This window comes from Crocuta crocuta, unplaced genomic scaffold (assembly GCF_008692635.1).
Source record: "Crocuta crocuta isolate KB4526 unplaced genomic scaffold, BGI_CrCroc_1.0 scaffold64, whole genome shotgun sequence".
NCBI lineage: Eukaryota > Metazoa > Chordata > Mammalia > Carnivora > Hyaenidae > Crocuta > Crocuta crocuta.
In genome coordinates this window covers 13,792,379-13,817,913 of record NW_027530640.1, presented here as the reverse complement: position 1 = coordinate 13,817,913, position 25,535 = coordinate 13,792,379, and the positions used below count along the sequence as shown (strand labels likewise).

At 56.0% G+C, this 25,535-nt stretch overlaps 1 protein-coding gene across 2 annotated transcripts; it reads left to right on the top strand.

Moving 5' to 3' along the window:
- Window positions 1-8,331: 8,331 nt before the first annotated feature.
- Window positions 8,332-22,973, top strand: PCDH1 (protocadherin 1). Of its 2 annotated transcripts, XM_077768829.1 has the most exons (4): window positions 8,332-9,183; window positions 12,433-14,628; window positions 19,646-19,865; window positions 22,079-22,973. In XM_077768829.1, the coding sequence occupies exons 1-4, from the start codon at window positions 8,347-8,349 to the stop codon at window positions 22,471-22,473; spliced, it is 3,648 nt and encodes a 1,215-aa protein (XP_077624955.1). In that variant the 5' UTR covers window positions 8,332-8,346; the 3' UTR covers window positions 22,474-22,973. The 2 variants fall into 2 exon arrangements, with proteins under 2 accessions (XP_077624955.1, XP_077624956.1); XM_077768830.1 differs by lacking the exons at window positions 19,646-19,865; window positions 22,079-22,973 and having other exon boundaries at window positions 12,433-15,279.
- The last annotated feature ends 2,562 nt before the right edge of the window (window positions 22,974-25,535 follow it).

Here is a 25,535-nt window from a genome sequence, read left to right as displayed (position 1 = left end):
CTGCTGTGCACAGAGCCAGCCGGAGCCGGAGCCTGAACCGCAGCGCCAGCCCGAGCCGTGCCGAGCCGCAGCCCGGGCCGGGGCCGGTGGCNAGGGAGGGGCGCTCAGCGGAGCGAGGCTACGGGGGCCCAGGCTGTGCTCGGCGCGCTGGGCTGAGGTGGGGGCGGCTGGGAGCTTCGTATGGGGGTTGCGGCCGGGGCACCCTGGCCTCCAAAGCGCGGCGAGGNCCACAGCCTGCGGGAGCTGAGGGAGGGGCGCTCAGCGGAGCGAGGCTACGGGGGCCCAGGCTGTGCTCGGCGCGCTGGGCTGAGGTGGGGGCGGCTGGGAGCTTCGTATGGGGGTTGCGGCCGGGGCACCCTGGCCTCCAAAGTCCGCGGCGAGGAGCGGAGAGAGGAGACGGGGTGCTGAACCGGACCTTTGCCTCGGCGTCCCGCACCGCACCCTTGCGCGTTTGGACCCGCGGGGAATAAGGCGACTCTAGGAGCGCGCCGAACGGAGGTGGTTGGGGGAAGCGCGCAGCCCCCAGTTTGCGGGGAACGGGGCTCCCCGAGGACGAAGCAAGCAAGGACCCTCATACACAACGCACACACACACTTGTTGGGCCACCAGCTCAGATCACTTAGGTGCTTCAAGCTCTCCGCGGGCAACCAGAGGGCCAGACCACGGGCATATGTACACGCATACATACATCCGTACATATGTGCACACAGACATACCTCCCGCACACCAGCGCCCACTGGGGCACAGTCACTAGCTCAGAATCCGCTTCAGCGTCTGCACGCTCAGCAGCACGGACACACAACCCTTGGCCACAGCAGAGCAACAGAACACAACCGGGTGTGACATTTGGCGACATGGACACACAAACACAATCCCGTGCCCTCATGTACGAGTGTCACAGCCACGGCTCGCCAAATGAACACTCAAAACCTAGCCTGGCACATACATATTCCTTTAAGGAACACACCCTACCATAAAATATGTTACCCACTCCTTGGCCAGAACATAGATAACACAGGTCTCGCTTGCCCCCCTCAACTGCACCCACATAAACACACAACCCTAGTGTCTCAGTACACGCCTTGACGGCACACACCCTAACACAGAAAGTAGAACCTACAGCGGCGCCTCACGGGCGCAAACACACAATCCACCGCTTCACACATCTTAACACTGGGTGTCACACACACCTTACACCAACAGTGTCACATTACACCTTGCAGCCACCCCCTACACACACACACACACACGTCCCTCTTCCCTCAGAGGCCAGATACAGTCCTGGGAAGCCGCTGGGCGGTACGGCGAACCCCTAGCGCCCCTTCATCTTAATCACGACATTGTTATTGCAAATATCAGCACAGCGGGAACCCTGGGGGCTGGCTGGACCGGCTTCCCTGCCTGCGTCTCCCCCGCCCCCACTCTGGGGCCTGGCTGGCCGGGTATTCCCGGAACAGACTGGACTGGCAGGCCGCGCCATCCCGGCTCCCCTGGGCTTCAGGGCCCCAGGTCCCTTCGCAGAGGGTGCAGGCCTGCGGCGGTGTTTGCGACCCTCTTCGGGCCTTTTAGCTGCGTTCTGCGAGCCACCTGGGTCCCCAGCACACCTGGGTCCTGCACACCTGTGTCCCTCTCACACCTGGACGCCCCCTCCACCGGGTGCCGGCTACAGGCCAGAGTCGTGTGCGCTGGCAAGGCCCTGCGGGCCGAAGGGAGATCGCTGCATGCGCTGGAGCAAAACTGGTAGGCGAGGTGGACTCAGTTACGCTCAGGACTCAGCTTCTGGCCTCAGTTTCCCCAGCAGTGATTGACGACTATTTCTTCTAGCTGGAAGTATTTGGTGAGGCGTTGAGGTCTATGAGGACTGAGTGCGGGGCAGAGACCCCTTTTTGCTAGCCGTGAGAGGGTCCTTTTCCGGAGAATGTCCCCACCCGGCTTGGCTCGCCACGCTTTGTGATTTCGGCGCCGGCTCCCTCCCCGCCCCCTCCCGGCGCCCGCTGCTCGGCTCCCGCCGGCGCCCGCTTGCAGGGGACCCTAGGCAGAGGGCCGAGACGCGGAGGAGGAGGGGTTCCCCGCGGCGGTCGCTGGGGCTTGGGGCGCAAGGGGCCAGCCGTCAGACGCACGTTCTCACCGCCCCCCCTCCCCCGCCTCGCCTTGAGCTCCCGGAGGTCCTGAGTCGCTGGGGTGGGGGTGGGGCGGCCTGAGTCCGAGGATGGTGGAGGAACAGCTGTCCCCCCCCGACTCTCTCTCGACACACCACACTACTGCGTCCTCTGGGAGGAGATGCCCGCCCTATGGGTGTGTGCGGGGAGCGCCCGCTGACCACGGCGGTGTAGACAGGGGGCTGCCCCGGCGGCGGCGGAGTCCAGGATGCCTTGCGGGAAGACTCTGGGGGCCTCCATTACCTGCTCTGGGTTACCCTTCCGTAGCTGCCAGGAAAGAGGGCTCCCCGAAGGTGTTTGTGACAACCTGAGGGTGGGGGCTAGTTTCTTGACTAGAGGTCTAGGAGGAATGAAATCTGTAATTACAACTAGCCCAGGGCGTGGGGTGGAATCGGAGAGAGGATGAGAAGGGCCTCCAGGGATAGCCAAGGGGGAGTGTAGTGAGGGAGCAGATCTGGTTGCAGTTCTGGCCGCTTGTTTGCCCTCTCTCCTCCAACCCAATTCAGTAAGGGACTTCAACTGGAAGAGGGTGCCTTGCTAGTCTGGTATCTTCCTGGCACGGGGGCTGCTGCTGCGGCTACTTGGTCAGGGGATCTGGGCTAGATATAGTGAGCTTACTGCTGGGAGGAGAGGGGTGGGAGCGTCAGGAGAGGGCCTGGGGGCGGGGAGGAGACCGAGGAGGCTCTTCTGATATGGGGAGAGAGCTGCCCCTACCATGAGCAAGGATAGCTGGTGCTGCAGTGAGATTCTTTCAACAATGTATTGAGCACCTGCGATCCGCCAGGGCCCATAGTGGGTGGTCAGGATGCAATATTAGTGGTAAGATACACACCAACCTTGTCTTCATAGGTCTTCTCAACTGGCAGAGGATGGGTGCATTTATTTACTGAACCAGTGAGCACCTACTGTGTGCCTGATGCTGGAAATAAAATGCTCTATTCAATTCTTTGATATATACCCCTGTCCTTTACAGTATAATATATTGACCTCAATGCCACAGATCTCATTTAATTCTCCCAGATAACTTCCAGGAGGCAGAATGTATTATTTCCATTCCACGATATGGACATAGGTTCAGAAAGGTGAAGTCACCTGGCCAAGGTCATATAGCTAGGAAGTGGCGGAGCAAGGGTTTGAACCCCAACAATCCGACTCAAGAATGCAGGTGCCTAGAAGCCCTGCAGAGGCTAATAGAGGGTTGTGAAAGAGAAGGGAGAGGAGCTGAGGGCTGTGCACTTGTTCACTGTGGGAAGCCTCTGAACAGCTCCACCCCACACAGCCCTGCTTGTTTACCCAACTCTCCCAGAGGTTGGCTTAGTCCTTTGTGTTTTTGCTGTTTTTTGTTTGTTTGTTTGTTTGTTTGCCCACGGTGGCAGTGGCTGTTGTGTAACAGTGCAGGGGTAAAGGAAGGGATGTTCAGAGCTGACCTGGTCCCAGTGACGACGGCTGCCTCTAGGTGTTTTAGCATTCATCAGAAAGCGGGCTGTGGTCCCCAAGGTGGGCTGAAAATGAAGGTTGCAGGTGAACCCTCACTGCTCTTCTCCTCCCTCCCCAGATGTTGACACAGATGGCGTTTTCCGTGGCCTTCCCTGGACTCTGCCCCCTCATACTTTACTGCGCTCCTCGGGCCTGAGAAGAATGAGTCACTGTGTGTGCCGCCACTCTGCTTCTCAGGGTCCTGGGTGCCTATGTCACTGGGCAGAGGTGGGGACACCCCTGCCAGGAAGGCAGCCAGTGCCTGGGGAAGGGCAGATAAGACGCTAATCGCTTCCAAAGCTGCCGCCTGGGACTAATGACTCCCAATAACCAACCACCTGAGCAAAGTTCAGGGATGATGGGGGGTGGGGCGGGGTTAGGGTTGCCTCACTGCTGGTCCTGGCTCCTCTGACTCCTGCATCCCTCGGACCTGTGGTCGGGAGAGTCCAAGAGTCCTGGCCAGGCAAGTTTGGTAGCCTGGGGAGGGCGGGGAGGGGGGAGATGCTACATAGCAAACATATTCCAGCTTCTGTGACCTTTGTTGATTTTCTGTTCCCCCCCAGACTCTGGGATGTGAAGAGGCATTCTTAATTTCCCAGATCCTGACTCTTCGCTTACTTCTTCTGTGACCTGAGACAGTTCATTATTCTTTCTGAGCCTCAATTTTATCATCTGTACGATGGGGGATGGGGAGCCGGGTAATAATAAAGTACCCGCTTCAGAGGGTGGGGAGGATTAGATGAGATAATGTATGCAAATGGAGTAAAGTCTCAGGGAGTGTTAGCTGGGATGATAATGATAGTGATGACAGTGATGATGATGGTAAAGGTGACTGTAGAATTTGCACTTCTTTCTTAACTCCAGGGACCTAGTGTATTCATTTCCTGATATTGCACCCTGCTGCCTGGGGGGTTCTCTAGGTCTCTCCCCTAGAATCTAAATTCCTGGGGGTGGGGGCAGGTAATACTCATTTTAAAGCAACTTGCCAGGCACTTCATGGGCCTTAAACCTTCTTCAACTCTTGCCCTCACTCTGTGTAGCCACACCCCCAAACCTATGTTCCCCTAAATTCCTACTTCCCAGAAACACCCTCTTATCCATACCTTCCTGGCCTTGGATATTCCTCTGTAGTTCTCTTTCCAACTCAGAAGTTGTATACCCCAATCCTCTCCTGACTCTTCTGCAGGATAGAGGTAAGGGATCTCCTAAGGGTGACAGGGTGAATGAGTGAGAGAGAGAAAATAGATGTGGGGGGGAGGGTTACTGTGTTTGTGCTGCCTGGGAGGCCTGAGGAGTTAGAGCCATGTATTGTGACCCTGAGAGGGGGAAGGGAGGGCTTAATCTGTAACTATTGGAGCTGCTACACATCAAAATCACCCTGACTCTGTCAGACCACAGACTTCTGAATTTATGGCCAAAATTTGTGAGCATTCATTTGTCTTGGAAAAATCTGCACCATAGTTTCATAAAATTCATAAAGGGGGCTATGATCTAAAAAGGTTAAGAATCCCTGTTCTGAAGAGAGTGAGTGGAGGCAAGCAGTCACTGCCTTATTTCTCCTCTGTGTCAGGTTTAGGGTAATTCCCATAAAACCCCCACCTTCCCAAGATTTATGCATGGAACTGGCGTGCAAGATGATTTCATCGTGTGTGTGCCTGCGCGCTATTGGGGGAGGGCCGTGCTATGGGGGGAGGGCCAGCTCAGGCACCCAGCAGGGAATGAGGTTCTTTGGAGACAGTCCTCTGGAGGTGTGATTGGGTTGGAGCTTGAAAGTAAGATGAGCCTTGTGCTAGATCCATGCAGTTAGAGGGGAAGTGACTGGAGGAGGCATTCACATGGAATATTAGATAAATTCCTCCTTCCTTTAAAGAGGTTAAGATTGCAACTCGGAACAAGCATGCACACTAATCTGAAAAGCAGCCTCACACATTCTGAGCACCTTAACTGCCAAGAAGTGCCGAGGGAGAGGGTGTGGTTTGGGAAGGCTTTGTGAAGGAAGTCAAGTGTTTGACTTGTGTAAGGAATCTGCATTCAGTGAACTTTTGCTGAGAGTCTACTCTGGACCTAAACAGAGAGGGATTAAATTTGACCCCAGTAGGTTCTCGATGGAGTAAGGGAATTGTGCAAGGAAATAAGCAGTCACCACCCAGAAAGTACCAGGATAGGCAATGCCTGGGAGCTAAAATAGTCACTCAGGAGCTCTTTCTGAGGGCCTACTGTGTGCTGGGTCCAGCGCAGGGTCCTGAGGATGTAGAAGCAAACGAAGCGGAGGCTCTCCTGCTCTATGCTCAGTCCTGACGGAAGAACATTTGACAAATTATTTCCCAAACAGCCACATAACTGCAATTGTAGGTGCTTTGAGGGAGCATTTGTTGAGGATTTACTGTGTGCTAGGCATTTAGTCCATAAGATCTCAAACTCCTTAGACAATAGGTAGTAGTATTCCCATTTTGCAGATAAGGAAACTGAAGCCCTAAATCATTTCCTCCTGCTCAGCAGCCAGGAAATGGGCAGTTAGGCTTCACCCCAGACATTGTGATGTCTTCTCCACCCTGCTGCCTTCCATGTGCCAAATGCTTACAACCAAATAAAACTGACAAGTAGTCATTGAGTTAGAACTGTTGTGAGCTCCATGGTAGCAGATTGAGTCTATCTTGTATGCTGCGGAGTCCCAGTGCCCGGACAGAGCCTGGCACATTGTAAGTGCACAGTAAACATTAGTTGAAGGCACGGTGCCCAGCATCACCGTGAAGGTGCGTGGGTTGGGGGAGGGGGATGAACGCAGGGAGCCTGGCCCTAGCTTCAGGAAGTTTGGCGTTCACCTGGGGAGCCAGAGAACACAGGAATAGGTGCACAGTACTGTAGTTGAACAACACAGGCAGGAGGGCGGTGTCCTAGAGAGCTCAGTGATTCATTGTCACAGGATTGGGGCAGACAATGGTGGCTGTGAGTTGGAAAAAGGAGAGGTCACCGTGGGCTGGAGAGGCCTGGGAAGGCTTCTTGGGTGACCAGAGTCAGCCTTCGGTGGGGCAGGTGCGGTCTAAGATAAGGCTGCGCTGCCAGGCTGCGTAGGATTTCCAGGTGGGAGGCAGGTATTTCAGGTGCAAATGGGGAGGTGATAGAAGGAGAGTGACCCTGAGCCCTCTGCTGGAAGTGGTGGACTTTGGATTTGAACAGAGAGGCTGGCCATGACCATGGCCTCCTAGAGGAAGAGGGGGACAAGACTGGGATAGTAGCGGGTCCGGCTGGGGTCTGCAAATGCATAGCCTCAAAGCTGGGGTAGATGCGCAGAAGCGAGTTATTGGGGCGATGGGAGTGCAGCTTGTGGTTGGCTACGACATACGGGGGCCCCGCTTGGAAGGATCTGGGGGTCGGCATGGAGAAGCAGGTCTGAGACGCGACTGGACTGGGGAGGGGCCAGGTATGAAATAGGGGCCAGGTGTTTGTGAGGAGAGGGGTCAAATAGGAGCCAAATGTTCACTGAGAGACTCAGTAGGGCCTGGAGGGGAGTGGTCACGGAGAGGCTGGTGGTGTGGTTGGCAACTCTGTCCCAGTTAGACCTGCTGGGCGCACAGTTGCTAAAGACAGGCCAGGGCAGCTCCCAATGCCAATTCCAGGGCTAGTCAGCCCTGACCACAGTCCTGACCCCAATGTTAGCCTCTACACTTTCCACACACCTGTCGGTGTCTGGTGTCTCGCCTGCCTGCTCTGGGAGCAGGGGAGGGGGGAACTGGAGTCCTGGGAACTGGCTGGGGCAGTGTGTGTCTGAGGGTGGGTGGGTGGCTAGCTCTTTCTCTTCAATTCCAGCTGTCTCCAAGCCTTGATGGGTGCCTAGTGTCAGCTGCCTCCCCCCCACCCATGGGGGTGAAGGCATTGGGCACTGTGGGTGATTATTGTCAGAAAAGAGGCATTTGAGGGGCGCCTGGGTGGCTCAGTCGGTTGAGCGTCCGACTCCAGCTCAGGTCATGATCTCACGGTTTGTGGGATCAAGCCTGGAGTGGGGCTTTGATCACAGTATGGAGCCTGTTTAGGATTCTGTGTCTCCCTCTCTCCCTGCCCCTCCCCCGCTTGCTCTCTCTCACTCTCTCTCAAAATAAGTAAACATTAAAAAAAAAAAAGGCATTTGACATGTCACATCTCATACACATATACTGACTGGCATCTCAAAAGGGAGAGAAATGAGATGTTCTTCCCACTCTCTCCAGCCATCCTGAGTGGCCCTCCACATGGGGTCCAGGGAATGTAAGGGGTGTCTGTGTCTTTTCTACCATGTATGTGGGGGGGGGGGTGCCTAAGGCCTTCCTTTCCACTTGCTGTCTCTGTATCTCAGTATCAGGGTAATTACCATGGGTGACTAAGGCAGGATGCTGGTGAGAAGGAGGTGTTGGGCAAAGCACAGCACAGAGAACAGGGAGGAGGGAGTGTCAGGAGGGTCAGGGCGTTCCATGGGCGGGAGCCGCTCTAGACTTGTTCCAGGCCCCTTACCGGCTCCTCCAGCTGGGGCAGACACTGCTGCTACACCTAGCCGTGGGTGAAACTCGGGGTTCTGGGTTTTGGAATCAGGGTTCTGGGCTGGAGCTGAGCTCTCCTCATGGGCTAGCCGTACAGGCGGCAGAGGGAGAGTCAGGGGCTGGCTTGGGTTCCTCCTCCCAGCTGACCTCCTGTTTTGTCTCTTCCCCTTTCAGCCCTCCTGATTCTAGAGCCTGCCAGGATGGGGCCCCTGAGGCCTAGCCCAGGCCCTGGGGGGCAACGGTTGCTGCTGCCTCCCTTGCTCCTGACACTGCTGCTTCTGCTGGCCGCGTCCCCAGGCCATGCCACTCGGGTGGTATACAAGGTGCTGGAGGAACAGCCACCCAACACCCTCATTGGGAGCCTCGCAGCTGACTACGGTTTTCCAGATATGGGCCACCTGTACAAACTAGAGGTAGGCGCCCCGTACCTGCGGGTGGATGGCAAGACAGGAGACATCTTCACCACGGAGACCTCTATCGACCGTGAGGGGCTCCGTGAATGCCAGAACCAGCTCCCTGGTGAGCCCTGCATCCTGGAGTTTGAGGTGTCTATTACAGACCTCGTGCAGAATGGCAGTCCCCGGCTGTTAGAGGGCCAGATAGAGGTACAGGACATCAATGACAACACGCCCAACTTCGCCTCGCCAGTCATCACGTTACCCATCCCTGAGAACACCAACATCGGCTCACTCTTCCCCATCCCGGTGGCTTCTGACCGTGATGCTGGCCCCAACGGTGTGGCGTCCTATGAGCTGCAGGCCGGGCCCGAGGCCCAGGAGCTATTTGGGCTTCAGGTGGCAGAGGACCAGGAGGGGAAGCAGCCACAGCTCATCGTGATGGGCAACCTGGACCGGGAGCGCTGGGATTCCTATGACCTCACCATCAAGGTGCAGGATGGTGGCAGCCCCCCACGTGCCAGCAGTGCCCTGCTTCGAGTCACTGTGCTTGACACCAATGACAACGCCCCCAAGTTCGAGCGGCCCTCCTACGAGGCTGAGCTGTCTGAGAACAGCCCCATAGGCCACTCAGTCATCCAGGTGAGAGGCCCCTCCATCTAACTGTTAGGGTTCCCACCTTTAGAAATGGGAGCCCACCCCAACCTGGTGAGTATTTCCTTTACTTAAGGGGAAACTGCCAGGGTACTGTGGTAAGAGCTCTTCTTCCTAGCCCTGATCCAGTGAGATCTTCCTATAAGCCCCCTGCCCCCCACCCCAGTAAGTGATATGATTTTCCTCTATCAAGCTATTTAGTGAGAGTGACATAGCGTAGCATAGATAGCATATGAACAGCAATCCCCCCCCATTCCCAAGGCCAACTCAAGTTGGAGAAGCCTCTGAGAAGTGAAATCCCCTCCCATGTCAAATGATACCTTCCTCCCCAACCAAGTGAGCCAAGTTGGAACAAGAACAGTCTCTCCAGAGATGAGAATATCTTCCCAACCAGTGCCCCTTTAGCCACGTGAGATTTTCCTGAAGCTAGAAGACACAGCCTTACTTTGCCTCTCCCTGACAGTCGAGTGAGATTATCTTAGCCAAGTGAGTCCTCAGAGTTCTAGAAAACTGCACTCAGATGTCTGTCTGTACACCCGCTTCCTTCCCTGGTACAGGGTGCTCTTGAGTATGGGGTGCCATGGTATCATGGGGGGTCAGCTGCTTCTATTGAAGTTCTCAGCAACCCTCTCCATGGGAACTGCCCCAGGGGCTTGGGCAGCGTGGTGGAGCCAGGGCCTGGGAGGGAGCAAAGAAAGCGTCCCTGCAGACAGGTGGGCGTATCTCCCGCTGTCATCTCAGCCCTGGCCTCCTGCCAGCCCCAGCTCCTTTCTCCTTCCCCCTGGGCTGAAGCTGTCTGTCTTTGAAGTGAGGGAGCTGAGGAGGGCACAGCCTGCCCTGTATACCGTTACCGTCCTGGGAAACCCTTCATTCTATATCCTTAAACTGAAGCAGGGCATGAGTAGGAATTTCAGCCTTTTTTTTTTTTTTAAGGCTGGTAGACTTGAACATGTAGAAGAGAGACTGAGGAAGGATAGGGAGACAGACCGTCAGAGATGGCGAATAATAATAGCCTGGGTGCCAGGCAGTGTTCCGAACACATTATGTGTGTTATGTCATTTAATCCTTACAGTATAAGGTAAGCATCATCCCCATTTCACTGATGGGAAACCAAGCCTATAGAGATTTGGAAACTCATCTTATCTCACCCAGCTGATGTGTTCACATCCCACTCTGGCCTCATCCAGCAATCTGGCTTCAAAGCCTATGCATCCAGTGGGCTGAAGCAGGAGAGCAGGGCAGAGATGGGGCTGGAGGAAGAGCAGAAAAGAGAGGGTGGGAAAGAATCAGCAGTGGGAAAGAGGCAGAAAGAACTCAGCAAGGCTGGGAGGGAAACGGAGACAGAAGTGAAGAGTCATAGAGACAAAGGGTGGTAGGATGGCAAGAGAGGCAGATAAGAAGCTGGGTGACCAGTCTAGAGACAGGGAGAAGTGGAAATCATAATGAAAAGGTAGGGGACAGATAGACCGGGGGCAGGGCGGCTGGCGAGAAGAAACAGGTTGGCTCTCACAGGGGTTAGCAAATACCAGGGTATCTGGGAAGCCCTGCCCAGGTGTCTCCATTGCTGAAAGGGTCCTGGTTCCTCCCCGGAAGGAGAGGAGACTGGCAATGCTTTGAGGGCCCACTAGATGCAGTGTCCAGCACTGTGTTAGCACGAATTTTCTGAGATGGACAGGTGGATGGACAAAAAGAGGGATGAATGTTGGGATGCCTGGGTGGCTCAGTCGGTTGAGGATTTGACTCTTGAATTCGGCTCAGGTCATAATCCCAAGGTCATGGGATGGAGCCCTGCGTCGGGCTTTGCACTGAGCATGGAGCCTACTTATCTCTCTCTCTCTCTCTCTCTCTCTCTCTCTCTCTCTCTCTCTCTCCCTCTCCTTCTGTCCCTCTCCCTCTCCCAGCTCATGCTCTCTCTTCTTCCTCTCTCTAAAACAAAACAAAACAAAGCAAAACAAAAAAGAGGGATAAATGCTATTTAGGGAGCTTTTGCCACGTGCCCAGCAGTGTTAGGCAATTTTACAAGTATTCTCTCACTTAATTCTCACCACAGCCCCGTGAAATAGGTTCTATTATTATCCCCATTTTATGCATTTTGTAGACTGAGGCTGGAGGAGGTTGAGTAATTGGCCCAAGGTCACATAGTTGTCAGAGAGTGCTGGAGCTGGGATTTGAACCCAGGACTGTTCTGCTGTGCTCCTCAGACACTCTGCCAAGTTATACCTGTCCTGTTCTCCCCACTTATCCCCCCACCCACACCCCTACGGCCATCACATTCTGTCCAGCTGTGACATAATTCCAACCCTCTGTGTCTCCCCAACCAGTGGTACCTCATGGCCATTCCCAGCAGGTTCCTGTTGCCCCATCACCACCCATATTTGTATAGAGCTGGGCAGAGTGTGCGTCGGCGTTGGCGTGGGAGGGCGTGCCCACTGCGAAGGGACAGACAGTTCATTGTTTGGTGCTGGGATCCCAGCCCGCTGCCAGCAAGCTCTGTGGCCTGCACCGACCCCTCCCTCTCGGCCGCAGGCTCGGCCGCCCAGATTCCTCAAGTTGGTGCCTAGCCAGCGCCCGCCAGGAGGGAAGAGGCTGCTGAAACAGGTTTCCCCGGTTTGAGAGAGCCGTGGCTCACTCTGACCCATATCCCTACCTGGCTCCTTTCAAAAGAAATCCCCTCACCTGTGGCCTCCAGGTGGGGCATGTGGGGCCCTACTCTGTGCAAATACACAGCGCACAAACACGTACCTTCTCACGCAATAACATATAATCCCAGGTTCGTAACCCATGCGTGTGCTTGCGTGCATGTTACACACGTATGTCATGCATACGTGACACTTCTACTACTCACACCTTTCCAGCTCTTCAGAAGGGTTGAAGGCCAGTTTCACTGGGTGGAAGGGCTGCCCCAGGTGCTAGTTGGATCTTCATCCCCATATTTGGGCACACTTGTACAGGAATGGGAAGCAGCGTTGAATTATGCCCCATCCCATCTCTTCTGGTTGCCTGTAACACTGCTGAGGATATGCAGGCTGCATCTGTGCTCCTCAGGGAAATAGATCAGTAGTGTCTGCCACCGTGTCAGGGTTGGAAAAAGGGCAGTATAGGTGCTGCTTTTGGAAATGGTGCCACATGCAATGAATTGTATCTGCCACGCTCATTGGAAAGGCAGCACATGTGTCCTGGACTTTGCTATCCCCAGACTAACTCATCCCTGTTTTCCTTTTCTCCCCTGCCCTGCAGGTGAAGGCCAATGACTCGGACCAAGGTGCCAACGCAGAGATTGACTACACGTTCCACCAGGCGCCCGAAGTGGTGAGACGTCTTCTGCGACTGGACAGGAACACCGGACTTATCACTGTGCAGGGCCCTGTGGACCGTGAAGATGTAAGTACCCTGCGCTTCTCAGTGCTCGCCAAGGACCGAGGCACCAACCCCAAGAGTGCCCGCGCCCAAGTGGTGGTGACTGTGAAGGACATGAACGATAATGCCCCCACCATTGAGATCCGGGGCATAGGGTTGGTGACCCATCAAGACGGGATGGCGAACATCTCAGAGGATGTGGCAGAGGAGACAGCTGTAGCCCTGGTACAGGTATCTGACCGAGATGAGGGAGAGAATGCAGCGGTCACCTGTGTGGTGGCAGGTGATGTGCCCTTCCAGCTACGCCAGGCCAGTGAGACAGGAAGTGACAGCAAAAAGAAGTACTTCCTACAGACCACCACCCCTCTCGACTATGAGAAGGTCAAAGACTACACCATAGAGATTGTGGCTGTGGACTCTGGCAACCCCCCACTCTCTAGTACCAACTCCCTCAAGGTGCAGGTGGTAGACGTCAATGACAATGCACCTGTATTCACCCAGAGCGTCACTGAGGTCGCTTTCCCCGAAAACAACAAGCCAGGTGAAGTGGTCACCGAAGTCACTGCCAGTGATGCTGACTCGGGCTCTAATGCTGAGCTGGTTTACTCTCTGGAGCCTGAGCCGGCCGCCAAGGGCCTCTTTACCATCTCACCCGAGACTGGAGAGATCCGGGTGAAGACCTCCCTTGATCGGGAACAGCGGGACAGTTATGAGTTAAAGGTGGTGGCGGCCGACCGGGGCAGCCCCAGCCTGCAGGGCACAGCCACCGTCCTCGTCAACGTGCTGGACTGCAATGACAATGACCCCAAGTTTATGCTGAGTGGCTACAACTTCTCAGTGATGGAGAACATGCCGGCCCTGAGTCCAGTCGGCATGGTGACTGTCATTGATGGGGATAAGGGGGAGAACGCCCGGGTACAGCTCACGGTGGAGCAGGACAATGGTGACTTTGTTATCCAGAATGGCACAGGCACCATCCTGTCCAGCCTGAGCTTTGACCGGGAACAGCAAAGCACCTATACTTTCCAGCTGAAGGCAGTGGATGGCGGCGTCCCGCCTCGCTCAGCTTATGTTGGTGTCACCATCAACGTGCTGGATGAGAATGACAATGCGCCTTTTATCACTGCCCCTTCCAACACCTCCCACCGGCTGTTGACCCCCCAGACGCGTCTTGGTGAGACGGTCAGCCAGGTAACAGCTGAGGACATTGACTCTGGTGTCAATGCTGAGTTGACCTACAGCATTGCTGGTGGCAACCCTTACGGACTCTTCCAGATTGGGTCACATTCAGGGGCTATCACCCTCGAGAAGGAGATTGAGCGGCGCCACCACGGGCTGCACCGCCTAGTGGTAAAGGTCAGTGACCGTGGCAAGCCCCCACGGTATGGCACAGCCTTGGTCCACCTTTATGTCAACGAGACCCTGGCCAACCGCACCCTGCTAGAGACCCTTCTGGGCCACAGCCTGGACACGCCACTGGACATCGACATCGCTGGAGATCCAGAATACGAGCGCTCCAAGCAGCGGGGCAACATCCTCTTTGGTGTGGTGGCTGGTGTGGTGGCTGTGGCCTTGCTCATTGCCCTGGCAGTGCTCGTGCGCTATTGCCGGCAGCGGGAAGCCAAGAGTGGTTACCAGGCTGGTAAAAAGGAGACCAAGGACCTATATGCCCCCAAGCCCAGCAGCAAAGCCTCCAAGGGAAACAAAAGCAAAGGCAAGAAGAGCAAGTCCCCGAAGCCTGTGAAGCCAGTGGAAGATGACGATGAAGCCGGGCTGCAGAAATCCCTCAAGTTCAACCTGATGAGCGATGCCCCTGGGGACAGCCCCCGCATCCACCTGCCCCTCAACTATCCACCAGGCAGCCCTGACCTGGGCCGCCACTACCGCTCTAACTCCCCACTGCCTTCCATCCAGCTGCAGCCCCAGTCACCCTCGGCCTCCAAGAAGCACCAGGTGGTGCAGGACCTGCCACCCGCAAACACATTCGTGGGCACAGGTGACACCACGTCCACGGGCTCTGAGCAGTACTCCGACTACAGCTACCGCACCAACCCCCCCAAATACCCCAGCAAGCAGGTAGGCCAGCCTTTGCGGCTCAGCACGCCCAAGCCCCTACCCCACCCCTACCACGGGGCCATCTGGACCGAGGTATGGGAGTGACAGAGCAGGTATATCAGACCTGTGTGCTCACTAGCCCGTAGGGGCCAACCCGAGCCAGTGGTGGGCGGTGGGACCAAAGATCTGGGGGTGCTGGGGCCTTGGGGATGACACTGCTACCTCACCCAGGCTCAGGGGGTTAGGCTTAGTGAAAACACAGGGAGGGTGTGCTCTGTGGCATCCTCCTCTTTGCCCCCTCCCCACTGGGAGAGGCCTATGATTGTCAGATCCCGAGGCGCTAGGCTTGGTCTAGCTGCTGGGGGCTGATGGGCGGGTGAGCAGAGGGGTTTGGAGGCAGAGGTATGGGAGGGAAGTGAAGAAGTCTATTCCAAACCTGGGTCTCTAGCTCAGACCTGCCATTGGTGCTTCTCTAGAAGGGAAACAGGGAAACCAGGAGTCCTCGGGGGTAACTGGGTAGAGACTCTGTCAGGGAGGGGGGGCTCCCTATTTGTGCCTTCTAGGTGTGCTGTGTCAGCCTCTTCCTCATCCCACGTTCCTGTGGCTGGGCCCTAGCTCCCCTTCCCCAGACCCAAACACTTACCTCTGACAATAAAGTTCTCTATTTTTGGAGTTTTGGTTTCTTATTTTCCTGGAACTGAGAGAAGGAGTGAGAGAGACTGGAAACAGCCCTTTATCCTTAGGTTTCTACCCAATTTCCCCATCCCTTCTCTTTGCCCCTTCCCACTTCCTCGGCCTGTGTTCTACCCCAACCCTATCTTAATTTACCATCGTCCCATCTACCCCCACATCTGACAGCATGTCCCTTCACCCCATGTTTGTGAGGCCTTCTCCCTAGGAATGACGCCCTGCACCAAGAAAGGGCAGCTGCACCCAAGTGAGATGCACCCAAATCCCGCCCTTTGTCCACTGGCTGAGACTGGACCATTCCAGTCTGGGCACAGTGAGCACCCCCTGACAGAGTGCAGGCCAGAGCACCGGGTGAGGGTGGAGTGCAGCCTGCCCACCTCAGGTGAAGGCAGAGAAGCCCTTGATTATACCAGCCACCTTCCCCCAGGGCATGGTCTCCCCAGATGCCTCTCCCAGCTGCTTCATCCCAACATCACTCAGTTCCCAAGAGTTATTGGCCCTGCCCTGCGTGTCCGCACCACGATCACCAGCCTGGACTACTGCAAAGGAGGGCCCAGGGAGAGGGGAGGGAATCCTGAGGTTCTTTGCACTTGGCCTGCTCTGTATCCCCACTCTTAGGGTGCTCCCTTCTGACTGAGACTGAGGTATTCTAATCCTACCCCTCCACCCTTCCCTTCCTTCAGCTCCTTGCTCTGGCCACCCTGGGCTGCTGGCTCTCACTCTCTCTCTCTCCGTCTCTCACTTCTTGCTCTCCTGGGTCTGCCCTGTCTCTGGCTGTGCCCAAGGGGGACAGGGGCTAAAGCCTGGGTGAGGGGCCTCAGGTCCTGGGAGAGTCTCTGAGGCCAGAGGCAACATGTCTCCATGGTGACTGAAGAGCCTTGAGACACTCCCAGGAGGCCCAAGGCGCCAGCTCTCTACCCTCATTCCGTCCACAAACCCCCTAACGCCCTGGGGATACCCCCAAAGTAAAAACTCCTGGGGGATTTGGAGGAGTGGGGCATGGGCAAGTGAAATCTAGTTTCATGTCATTTCTCCTGGACAAATAAGCATCTCTAGGGGGACCTCCAGCAACTCCTGACCAAACAGTCTTTCTCTTTTGTTCCCATGCTTGCTGCTGCCAGGTCGATCTTTCTCTTTTTCCTTTAGCTTCTTCATCTCTTTCTTTCCCAGCATCGGAGGGATTATCCCTTACTCAGCTGCAACCCAACACATCCACGGAGCCACACTGAGTATCTTCCAACATTCAGATACAACCAAACCACAACACCATTGTCGTCATCGAAACACACAGGCCAAGCTCCTACTGTGTGATCCATGTAGTGCTAGACCCTAAAGGGAAATGGTCATATTTGTACGACATGTGCAAGTGGAAAGATGAGGCAATTGAGAATCTTAAATGGCGACTGGGACATAGTAAAGCTTTTTCCATCTTGTTCCACTATAACTTCTGCAACTAGGTGCTTCCATTTTTTTTTTTTTAACATTATACTAGGTACAATGTACCCTACTCAGCACTTTAAGTGAATTAGCTCATTCAATGCTCATAACTCTTTGTGACATAAGTCATTCTAATGCTCATTTTCCAGAAGTGAAAACTAGTTAGCGATGGAGTCAGAATTCAGAGAGCATCAGGAAATCCGATTTCCAGAGTCTGCTATAATCCGTAATGCTATACAAAAGGGGTCCCATGATTAAGTTAGTTTGGGGAGTAAGAGATGCACTATCACATTAACCTCTTAAACGCTCTGCCAATCTTGCGACAAATGGGGGGAACCTGTTACACTTTGTATAACTGGGTTTTCCAAACTTATTTGACCATAGTGCCCCCTCCCTTTCTTTGAGGAACACAGTATGGGAAAACCTGCATAGGACATGGGAGTTGGCTCCTGGACGGAAAATGTCAAACTTGAGCCAGCTCTTCAGTGATGAGCAGGAGCTGGGCAGGAGGTTTAACCAAGGGAGCCAGCTCCTGAGGCAGCAGTGAGCATGGCCAAGTTAGGAAGAGGGAGAGGGCGGGAAGGGGAATATTCGGGCTGGTGTGGAGGCTACAGGAGAGAGCTGAGAGAGGAGACGGGAAGAATTGTAGCTTGTAGAGGACACAGAGGCCATGCCAGAAGTTCCTGAACAGGAAATGGGAGCCTCTGAAAAAGCTCATGAGTTCTGGATGAACTGAGTTTTAGGAGGTCCAGTGGAATGTATCATGGATATAAAGGGGGTAAAGGTGAAGGTACAGGATTAAAACTCTAAGGTCTGGACTAAGACGGTGGCAGTGGGGACAATGGATGGATGGATTTGTCTACACTTAGGGAGAAACAACCTGTTGGGCTCACAGGATGACTGGATATAGGGTAGGGATGGGAATGAGTATGACAGCTACCAGGATTCCTAGGTAAACATCCTCCTCCTATGTCTGGGTGATGGGACAGTGATGAAGTCACTGCCCATGTAGAAGCTGGTTGAACAAAAAGAATTTGGTTTCAGACTTGTTGAATTTGAAGGGCCAATAGGAAATACCCAGCAAATGTCTAGAACTTCAGGACTGGAGTCAGAGAGAATTTGGATCTAGGCTTTTTAAGATTTGATAGTGAAGGGAGGGTTACTGGCTGTCGTCTTGGAGAAAACTAGGAGGAGGAGCATCTGACAACCAGATGTCCCTGTGCCTCACAGACCCCCTCCTGGAGACTGTTCACTTCAACACCAGGTGGACAACGCTCCTTTACAACATCCCAGTCCCAAATGTCCAGGTCAATTTTGGGGACCCCGCCTGTCATCACCCAGACCATTCGGTGTTTTAGATAACAACATGGATCCCAAGAAGGGTTGCCTATTCCTGACGGCGAGGGGAGAGCCAAGATGGGAAGATAGTTCTGAGCTGCCTTCCCAATAGCTTCAGGGCTCCTTGTCCTGACAGCTCCCCCCACCACCCCAACTGCCTTGGATGGGATGGAGAGTGTCATGGTGTCGGGAGGGTGGGTCTGCAAACTCAGGACCCCTTCCTCTGGCCTTCTTGATAAGTTCCTGTTGAGGGTTTTAGAATAAACACAAAGCACCAGCCAAGTCTTAGAGGATTGGAGGGAGCCTGGAGAGCCCTGGCCTGAGCTAATCCCACCCCTGGCTTCCAGGGACCCTGGGTCTATGCCCTCCACAACTCCTGATTTCTGGTTGGCAGGAGAATCAGTGGCAGTCCCAGGTGGGTGTTTGGGTGACTGGTTGCTGGTGCCAAGCGCCAAGCTGAGGTTGCCAGGTTCCTGGGATGATCATTAACCTGTGGCAGGCAGACAGGGCTGCCGTCCTGGAGCGGCCTGTCACAGTTCCACTGCCTCTATCCCAACCCCCAGTCCAAGCTCCTAAGTCCTGCCTCCACCAAGCCACAGCCCCTCCCAGAAGCTCCTTCCTATTTCCTAGAAGGAGACTCCATTTGAAGCCGGCCTTCCTAATTCCTGATGGATGTCAGGCCCCTCCCCCTATGCCCGGGTCCTCCTGGGCCCTACCCTCTACAGTTAATACTGTTTCCTGAACTGGAGGATGGAGGAGTTTCCATTGTTCTGCTTCCCCACCCCCAAGGGGCCCTGGTTTGTTATCAGGCTCCCCTTCCTTCGTCCCTCCCACCTTTTTCCACTCCCAGGCCTCTCTGGATGGGGATGAAGTGGGGACGAGGGGCTTGAGTGGGAGGGGACACAGCAGGGAGTCCTGAAGCAACCTGCAGCATCACACAGCAGGGGTAGGAACTGAGGATCAGAAAGACCTTGCAAGCTCATTTGGACGGAGGCAATGGGAAGTTACAGAGCAATGAGACAGGTGAGGAGCTGAAGTTCAGGGGTGCTATTCGGTGTACCGTTCTGGTATCGGTGAGCTCTTTCAGAACGAAGAGTTCATACGGCTTTGAGGAAGCTGTTCTAGAAATTGGAAGCTTGCTCGTGTTTGAAGGCTATGCTGGAATTAGGGGAGTTGGCTGGTATTGTGCTATTCTGGTGTGGGCTGTTCTAGAATGAAAGGCTGTGCCAGTACTGGGAAGCTGTGCAGTGGTGAGTGGTTGTACTGGATTAGGCTTATTGTGGTGGCCTGGGGGCTCTAATAACACCGGGGCCTTTGCTGTTGGGACTTTCAGTGTGGCCTTGGCTATCTGGGAGCTGTCCTAGAATTAAGGGGAAGTCCTTGACTGGCATCTGTGCTTTCTTGGGGGCTCTGCTGTGCTGGGGGGCTGCGCCTCGTCTCGGGTGCTGCTGAGGCCTGGGGGACCAGAAGCTCTGGGGTGGGCCTGAGGGGGGTGCTGAGGTTGGCAGGGGTGGTGGTGGTGGGCCCCTGGGGCCCGCCGGCCTGCCAGCAGTGACACTCCTTCTCTCTGCAGTTACCTCACCGCCGCGTCACCTTCTCCGCCACCAGTCAGGCCCAAGAGCTTCAGGACCCGTCCCAGCACAGTTACTATGACAGTGGCCTGGAGGAGTCTGAGACGCCATCCAGCAAGTCATCCTCGGGACCCCGACTCGGTCCCCTGGCTCTGCCCGAGGATCACTATGAGCGCACCACGCCCGATGGCAGCATCGGAGAGATGGAGCACCCCGAGAACGGTGAGGAGCACCAGCACCCTGGGATTGGGTAGATGCTGAGAATGGTAACCAGACTTCAAAGACATCCTCCATTTATTGAGCGCTTGTTGTATGTTCAGCAGTAATCACTGTGCTGAGAGATTTCAGCCACATCTTCATTTAATCTTCACAACTACTCTCTGGTCTGAGAACCTTATTCTCTTTACAGTGGAGCAATGAGAGGCTCAGAGAGGTTGAGTCACTTGCCCAAAGCAATACGCAGGAAGTGACAGAGCTGGGAGGGATTCAAACCCAGGCTTCTCTGACTCCAAAGACCTTGCATTCAGCACCACATTATACTGCCTTCCTGGCAACAGGGACTGGGAGAACAGTGGCCACAGGTTCTCAGGCAGTGGTGAGGGAAACTTGAGGGAACCTTGAGGGAATGGGGGTCCCTTAATGGGGTCAGAGGGCCTTGAGAAAAGGGAGGGGACCCTGGATGCTATAAAGAGCTCAGAAAAGGGTATGATGATGCCCGGAGAGGAGGAGCCAGAGAGGCTTTGGCTGAGGAAAGGGAGCGGGGAGGTCTGGGGATGGGAAGGGCTTGTTTGGGAGGGTTTTGAAGGGTGATGGCAGGAGGGAGGTCTGGGCCAGAGCAGAGGTCAGTGTGGGACTAGATGGTGGTGTGCTGTCAAAACGCGTGTGTGTGTGCAGTGCGAATGTATGTGTGTGTGTGTCTGTGAAGGCATCCATGGTAGCTTGTGAGGGGAGACTGAATAAGCTTCCCCTTAGGACTGAAAGCCTCTCCAGCTTGTAGCTGTCTTTGGGTCTTGTCCCCTCCCTCAGTCCACACTTCCCCCCTGCCCCGGCAAATGATGAAAAGTTCCATTTCCCAGCCTCTCAGGAACAGGGCACTTGTCTGACATCCCCGGCCCTAGGTCTCCGAGCACCCCCACCCCACTGTGCCCCTCCATGCTCTATCTCATGCCCATCTCGTCCTTTTTGTGCCCGCGCAGAGCCGGCTGGCCGGAGCAGGCCCTGAGGCGGAGTGCCAGGTATGTGGGAGCTGCTCTGGGGTCTGGGGTCTGTGGGACTTGGCCCAGCACCCAGCTCCGCCCACCCAGTGCCCATGCTCTGCCAAGTTGGGTCTCGCAACTCTGCCCTGAGCTGAAGAGCCTTGGTGCTTTGAGGGTTAACAACAGAGCTGTCCCCTCCTCACCTTGCACTGGCTGGAGGCCAAGCCAGGGTGGGTGGTACCAAGGGAGCCCCTGCCCCAGGCAGTGCTGCTCAGTCATGTCCCTGAGGGAGGGTCACCGCCTGGTACCGTCCCTGAGCAAGGGCGGGACAGGGCAACTGTGGCAGGAAGTGCTCATGGCCCAGCCGTTCCCATGGAGACCCCCGCTGCCCAGCAACCACACCGGCTACTGATGTCAGGCGGCCAACTCCTGTTCCCGTGGGTGTTCTGGGCAGGGAGCCGGAGCTAGGCCAGGGGTGGTGGTTGGCATAGGGGGCTGGAGTGAGGTGGGGAGGGGTTGCATGAGTGTGCTTGTGAGTACCTGGGTGTGTGCTTCTGTGTGAACTGTCCACACAGAAGCTCATCCCCTCTCCCTGGCTTTAAAGCAGGGCCTTGCTATGCTGGGGAAGGGTGGGGTTCCAGGACAGCTGGGAGCATGGTGAGTTTGAAGGGGTTCAGAAGGCGGGTGCCCACCTTGGTCTGAGGATTGAGATGCCCAGTGTAGATCTGTGTGTCCATGCCTATCTGAAGGTGTGTGTGTGTGTGTGTGTGTGTGAGAGAGAGAGAGAGAGAGAAAGAGAGAGGAAGACATACATACAGACAGACAGAGACAGATATCGTGCCTTTAAATGAGGATGGGGGTTTCTCACTCCTAAGGGTAGATTTGCTTGTTTAAGCCTGTCTGGAGATAGATGGTGGAGTGTGTAGATGGGTTCTATGTTTGTGCACCTGTCTGAGGGCAGATTTGGTGGGTGTGCTGACAGGAGAGCTGGGGGGTGGCTGAGGATGGAGGAATGCATCTATTTAAGGATAGATCGTATGAGAAAGAGAGAGAAGAGCATGCGGCGGATGGTGGGAGGGTGTGTGTCTATTTGCAGGTGTGTATGCCTGTGAACTCAGTGGGCAAAAGGGGCGTGCACCGCTGTTCTGAGGCAGGGTGTAGGCGCCTGTGGGAAGCCATAGAGTGGAGCTTTGCGAGGTTTCTCTGCCTGAAGACTGTCCTCCCCACTCTCTCCTGTAGACCTGCGCCCTTTGCCTGATGTCGCCATGACAGGCACATGTACCCAGGAGTGCAGCGAGTTTGGCCACTCCGACACGTGCTGGATGCCTGGCCAGTCATCTCCCAGCCGCCGGACCAAGAGCAGCGCCCTCAAACTCTCCACCTTCGTGCCTTACCAGGACCGAGGAGGGCAGGAGCCTGTGGGCGCCGGCAGCCCCAGCCCCCCGGAAGACCGGAACACCAAAACGGCCCCTGTGCGCCTCCTGCCCTCCTACAGTGCCTTCTCCCACAGTAGCCATGATTCCTGCAAGGACTCGGCCACCTTGGAGGAAATCCCCCTGACCCAGACCTCGGACTTCCCACCTGCAGCCACACCGGCATCTGCCCAGACAGCCAAGCGTGAGATCTACCTGTGAGCCCCCTTCTGGCCCGTGGCCATGCCCCTCCCCCAGCCACCGGCCAGCTCCCAGATGGGCCCATTCCAGGGCCCTGCTCCTGACCCCTCCAGCGTGGACTTCCTGGCCAGGGCCCTACGTGGGGGTGAGTACTGGCCTCATGACCACGCAGGCCCTTCCCCCATGCAGGGTCCAGGTCCTTTCTCCTCACTTCATCCGCCAGCCCCTGGGAGCCCTTCTTCCCTTTTGTGCGGCTCCCCTCAGCTGGTGCCCAAGAGGGCTCCTCTACAATGTCTAGGCTCCCTTCTCTCCACTTCCAGGGAGCACCCCCTCATTTCCGGGCAGATGGTGGAGTCAAGGGTGGGCAACACACTTTTAACTCATTGTTTCCCACATGGCCGACCAGGGTGGAGACAGGGTGTCCCCATTCCGGCCCTGCTTCTGGGCGGAACTGGGGAGCCCCTCTCCCTGGGAACTCCCCGAGGAAACTCTTGACCCCCAGGGGCTCCCTGAAGGGCTTTTGTTACCAAAGGTGGGGTGGGGATGGGGGTGGGAGTGGGGCAGAGGCCTGTCTTCCTGTTCTGCTCCTGGGCTGGCCCACCTTCCTGCCACATGCCCATGCTGATCTCATCTGGGCACCCCCCTTCCCCGCTGGTCATGCAGTGTCTGTATATAAGGACCTTGGAATGATGTCCCCATTCTGCCTGATTTGCAACTTTTCTTGTTGATGTTGTGTTGTCTTGGGGGACCCCTTGGAGGGGGGGCTGCCCTGTGCCCCCTCCTCCCTGCCGCAGTGCCCCCACCCCAGGCCTCTACTGTTCCATGTTGTANTTTGCCCATCAGCAGAGCTGGGCTTTTATTTAATTTTTTTTAAAAATACAAATCTCTATTTTTTTGGAACTGTTGCGCTGTGCCCTGGGGGGGAAATCCCTGCTCAGGCTGGCCCCCCCACATCCAGATGAGCATCACAGAGGGGCCCTGAGGCTGTGGGGGGCAGCTGGACAGGGGTGGGATGACTGTGCCTCTGGNCATCAGCCTGTAAAACCACCATTGCCTTGATCTCAGGGGGTGGGAAGGGCTGCCTCAGGGCACCCTGGGCTCCAGGCCCCCTTCTTCCAGTTGGGCTTCCCTTTGCCAGGGTCAGGGGTCCCATGGGGGAGGGGGAGGGGAGATTGGGGGGCAGAGAAGCCCAGTCAGCCATGATGAGGTGGGATTCCTTTCTGCACCTCAGGGGGCCAGGGTGTGAGGGGCATCCTGTAGAGCCCTCATCTCCCACTGTGGCCATCTCAAAGCCTCGGTCCCTCTCCCTTCCAGAAACCCCCACTGCCTTGGCCCATACCTCTCCAGCTCCCCAGGGGCCCAGGCTGGGAGGCTGGAGACTCAGGGTATGGCCCTTGCTTGACCTAGTCTAAGCTTGGGGGATGGCCCAAGGGTGGGAGGGGGTGCTTACCGGCTGCTGGGTCGTCTGGTGCCTTCAGGAGCTGTGCTGCTGGGGTCTTGACTCCTGTAACCCCAGAGACCCCATCTTCACCTTAGAAAAGCCAGGGGCTTGAAGCATCACCCTATTCTCTGCTCCTTGCCCCTAACCTGGCTTGGGGTAACAGTGCCGGGAAGGAGAGCATTGTTAGGCTGGTGGCCTCAGCATATACAGCCCTTCTATTGAGGGCAGAGGGTAGAGTGGGCTGCGGTGGCAGCCACCAGGTCTGGGGGTTGGCCAAAGGCTCCTTTCCCTGGGGGAGGCCCAGAAGTGGGCTGGGGGCTTATTAAAGAGACAGCCCCCTTCCCCCTGCACAAACAGGGCAGGTGCAATAGTGGTGGAGTTGGTAACATGAGGTGCCCAGCTGGTGGGGCAGTGGCCTCAAGGGCTGTCCTGGGTCCTGGAGGTCAGGGTTCTGGCAAGAAGATTGTATGAGGCCCATTTGCTTGGTGGCGAGGGTGGTCCAGACAGGAGGCATTCCTGGAGTCAGGGGACTCCCCTGGAAGCCCCAAGTGGCCTGGGCACCCTGCCCTGGTCTTGGAGACCCCTGAGCACTGAGTGGAAGGGCAGAGGAGCATTTTGCACAATGGAAAAGCCAGAAGGAAGGGGGTAGCCCAGATGGCTGGGAGGGCTGAGCAGCACAGAGGAGGAGCCCTTCCCACAGGCCAAGACAGAGTCCCGGCCCCCTGGTTGGGGTCAGGGTGCTGAGTCTTTCACCACCTGGGCACTCGAGAGGTGAAACCAAAGGTGGGCAGGGGATGGGTGACAGCACTGGGGATCACCCCCATTGGTCCTAGGTGTGTGAAGCCCTTCCCCAATGCCTTGTGTCGCGTACAGTTTTATGTACAAATAGGCGACATTTGGCCAGAGGAGACCCCCTCAAACCCAGCCTGACCCAGTCAGTGTCTTCCTAGAGGGGACCTAGTCGGTCCCCAACCCCCTACTTCAGAGCATGTCTCTTGGTAGGGGGAGGGTATATGGGGACCTATTTCTCTCCTCGGGTCCCTGAAGCATGTCTCACATCCCTGGGGGAGGGTCTCTGGGGCATCTCTCATCTCTGGGGGCTCCCTAGGCCCTATCTCTCCCTTTGGGAGTCTCTGGAGGGACATGTATTCCCTCTGGGGACCATGGGAGCATGTCTCCCCCCTACCCAGGCTCTCTGGGGAGCCTGTTTTCCTCCCAGGGTTCCTGGGAGCACTTAAGGCATGTCAGTCTTGGGCCATCTCTCTTCCCAGGGAAGGGGGCTATCTCTGCAGCATGTCTGGGAAGGGATGTTTCTGGCCCTCCCTGTATCTCTCCTCTGGGGGTGTCTCAGATCTGCAGCACTTTGGGACGAGATTGGGCAGCTCCGAGTTGTCTTTTCTTCTGGAGGCTCTGGGATACCTCTCTCTCCTGAGGACCCGGCCTCTGGAGCCATTTCTTCCCTGGGTGCGGGCTGTCTCCTGGTGTTGGAGGGCTTTTGTTGGCCATGAGAAAGTCTCTTGGGGGGCGTCTCCACGCGGGACTTCTCTGGGAGGGGGGACTGTGTCTCGCCCATGGGGCTCCCGGGCGGGTGTGTATGCCCGTGGGGAGAGGGAGACTGTGTCTCCTTGGGTTTTCTGAGTGG

Coding starts and splice junctions, on each gene's coding strand:
- PCDH1 (XM_077768829.1), top strand. CDS start 8,347: ATGGGGCCCCTGAGGCCTAGCCCAGGCCCTGGGGGGCAACGGTTGCTG. Junction 14,629..19,645: donor CCAAATACCCCAGCAAGCAG/GTAGGCCAGCCT, acceptor TTCTCTCTGCAG/TTACCTCACCGCCGCGTCAC. Junction 19,866..22,078: donor GATGGAGCACCCCGAGAACG/GTGAGGAGCACC, acceptor TCTCTCCTGTAG/ACCTGCGCCCTTTGCCTGAT.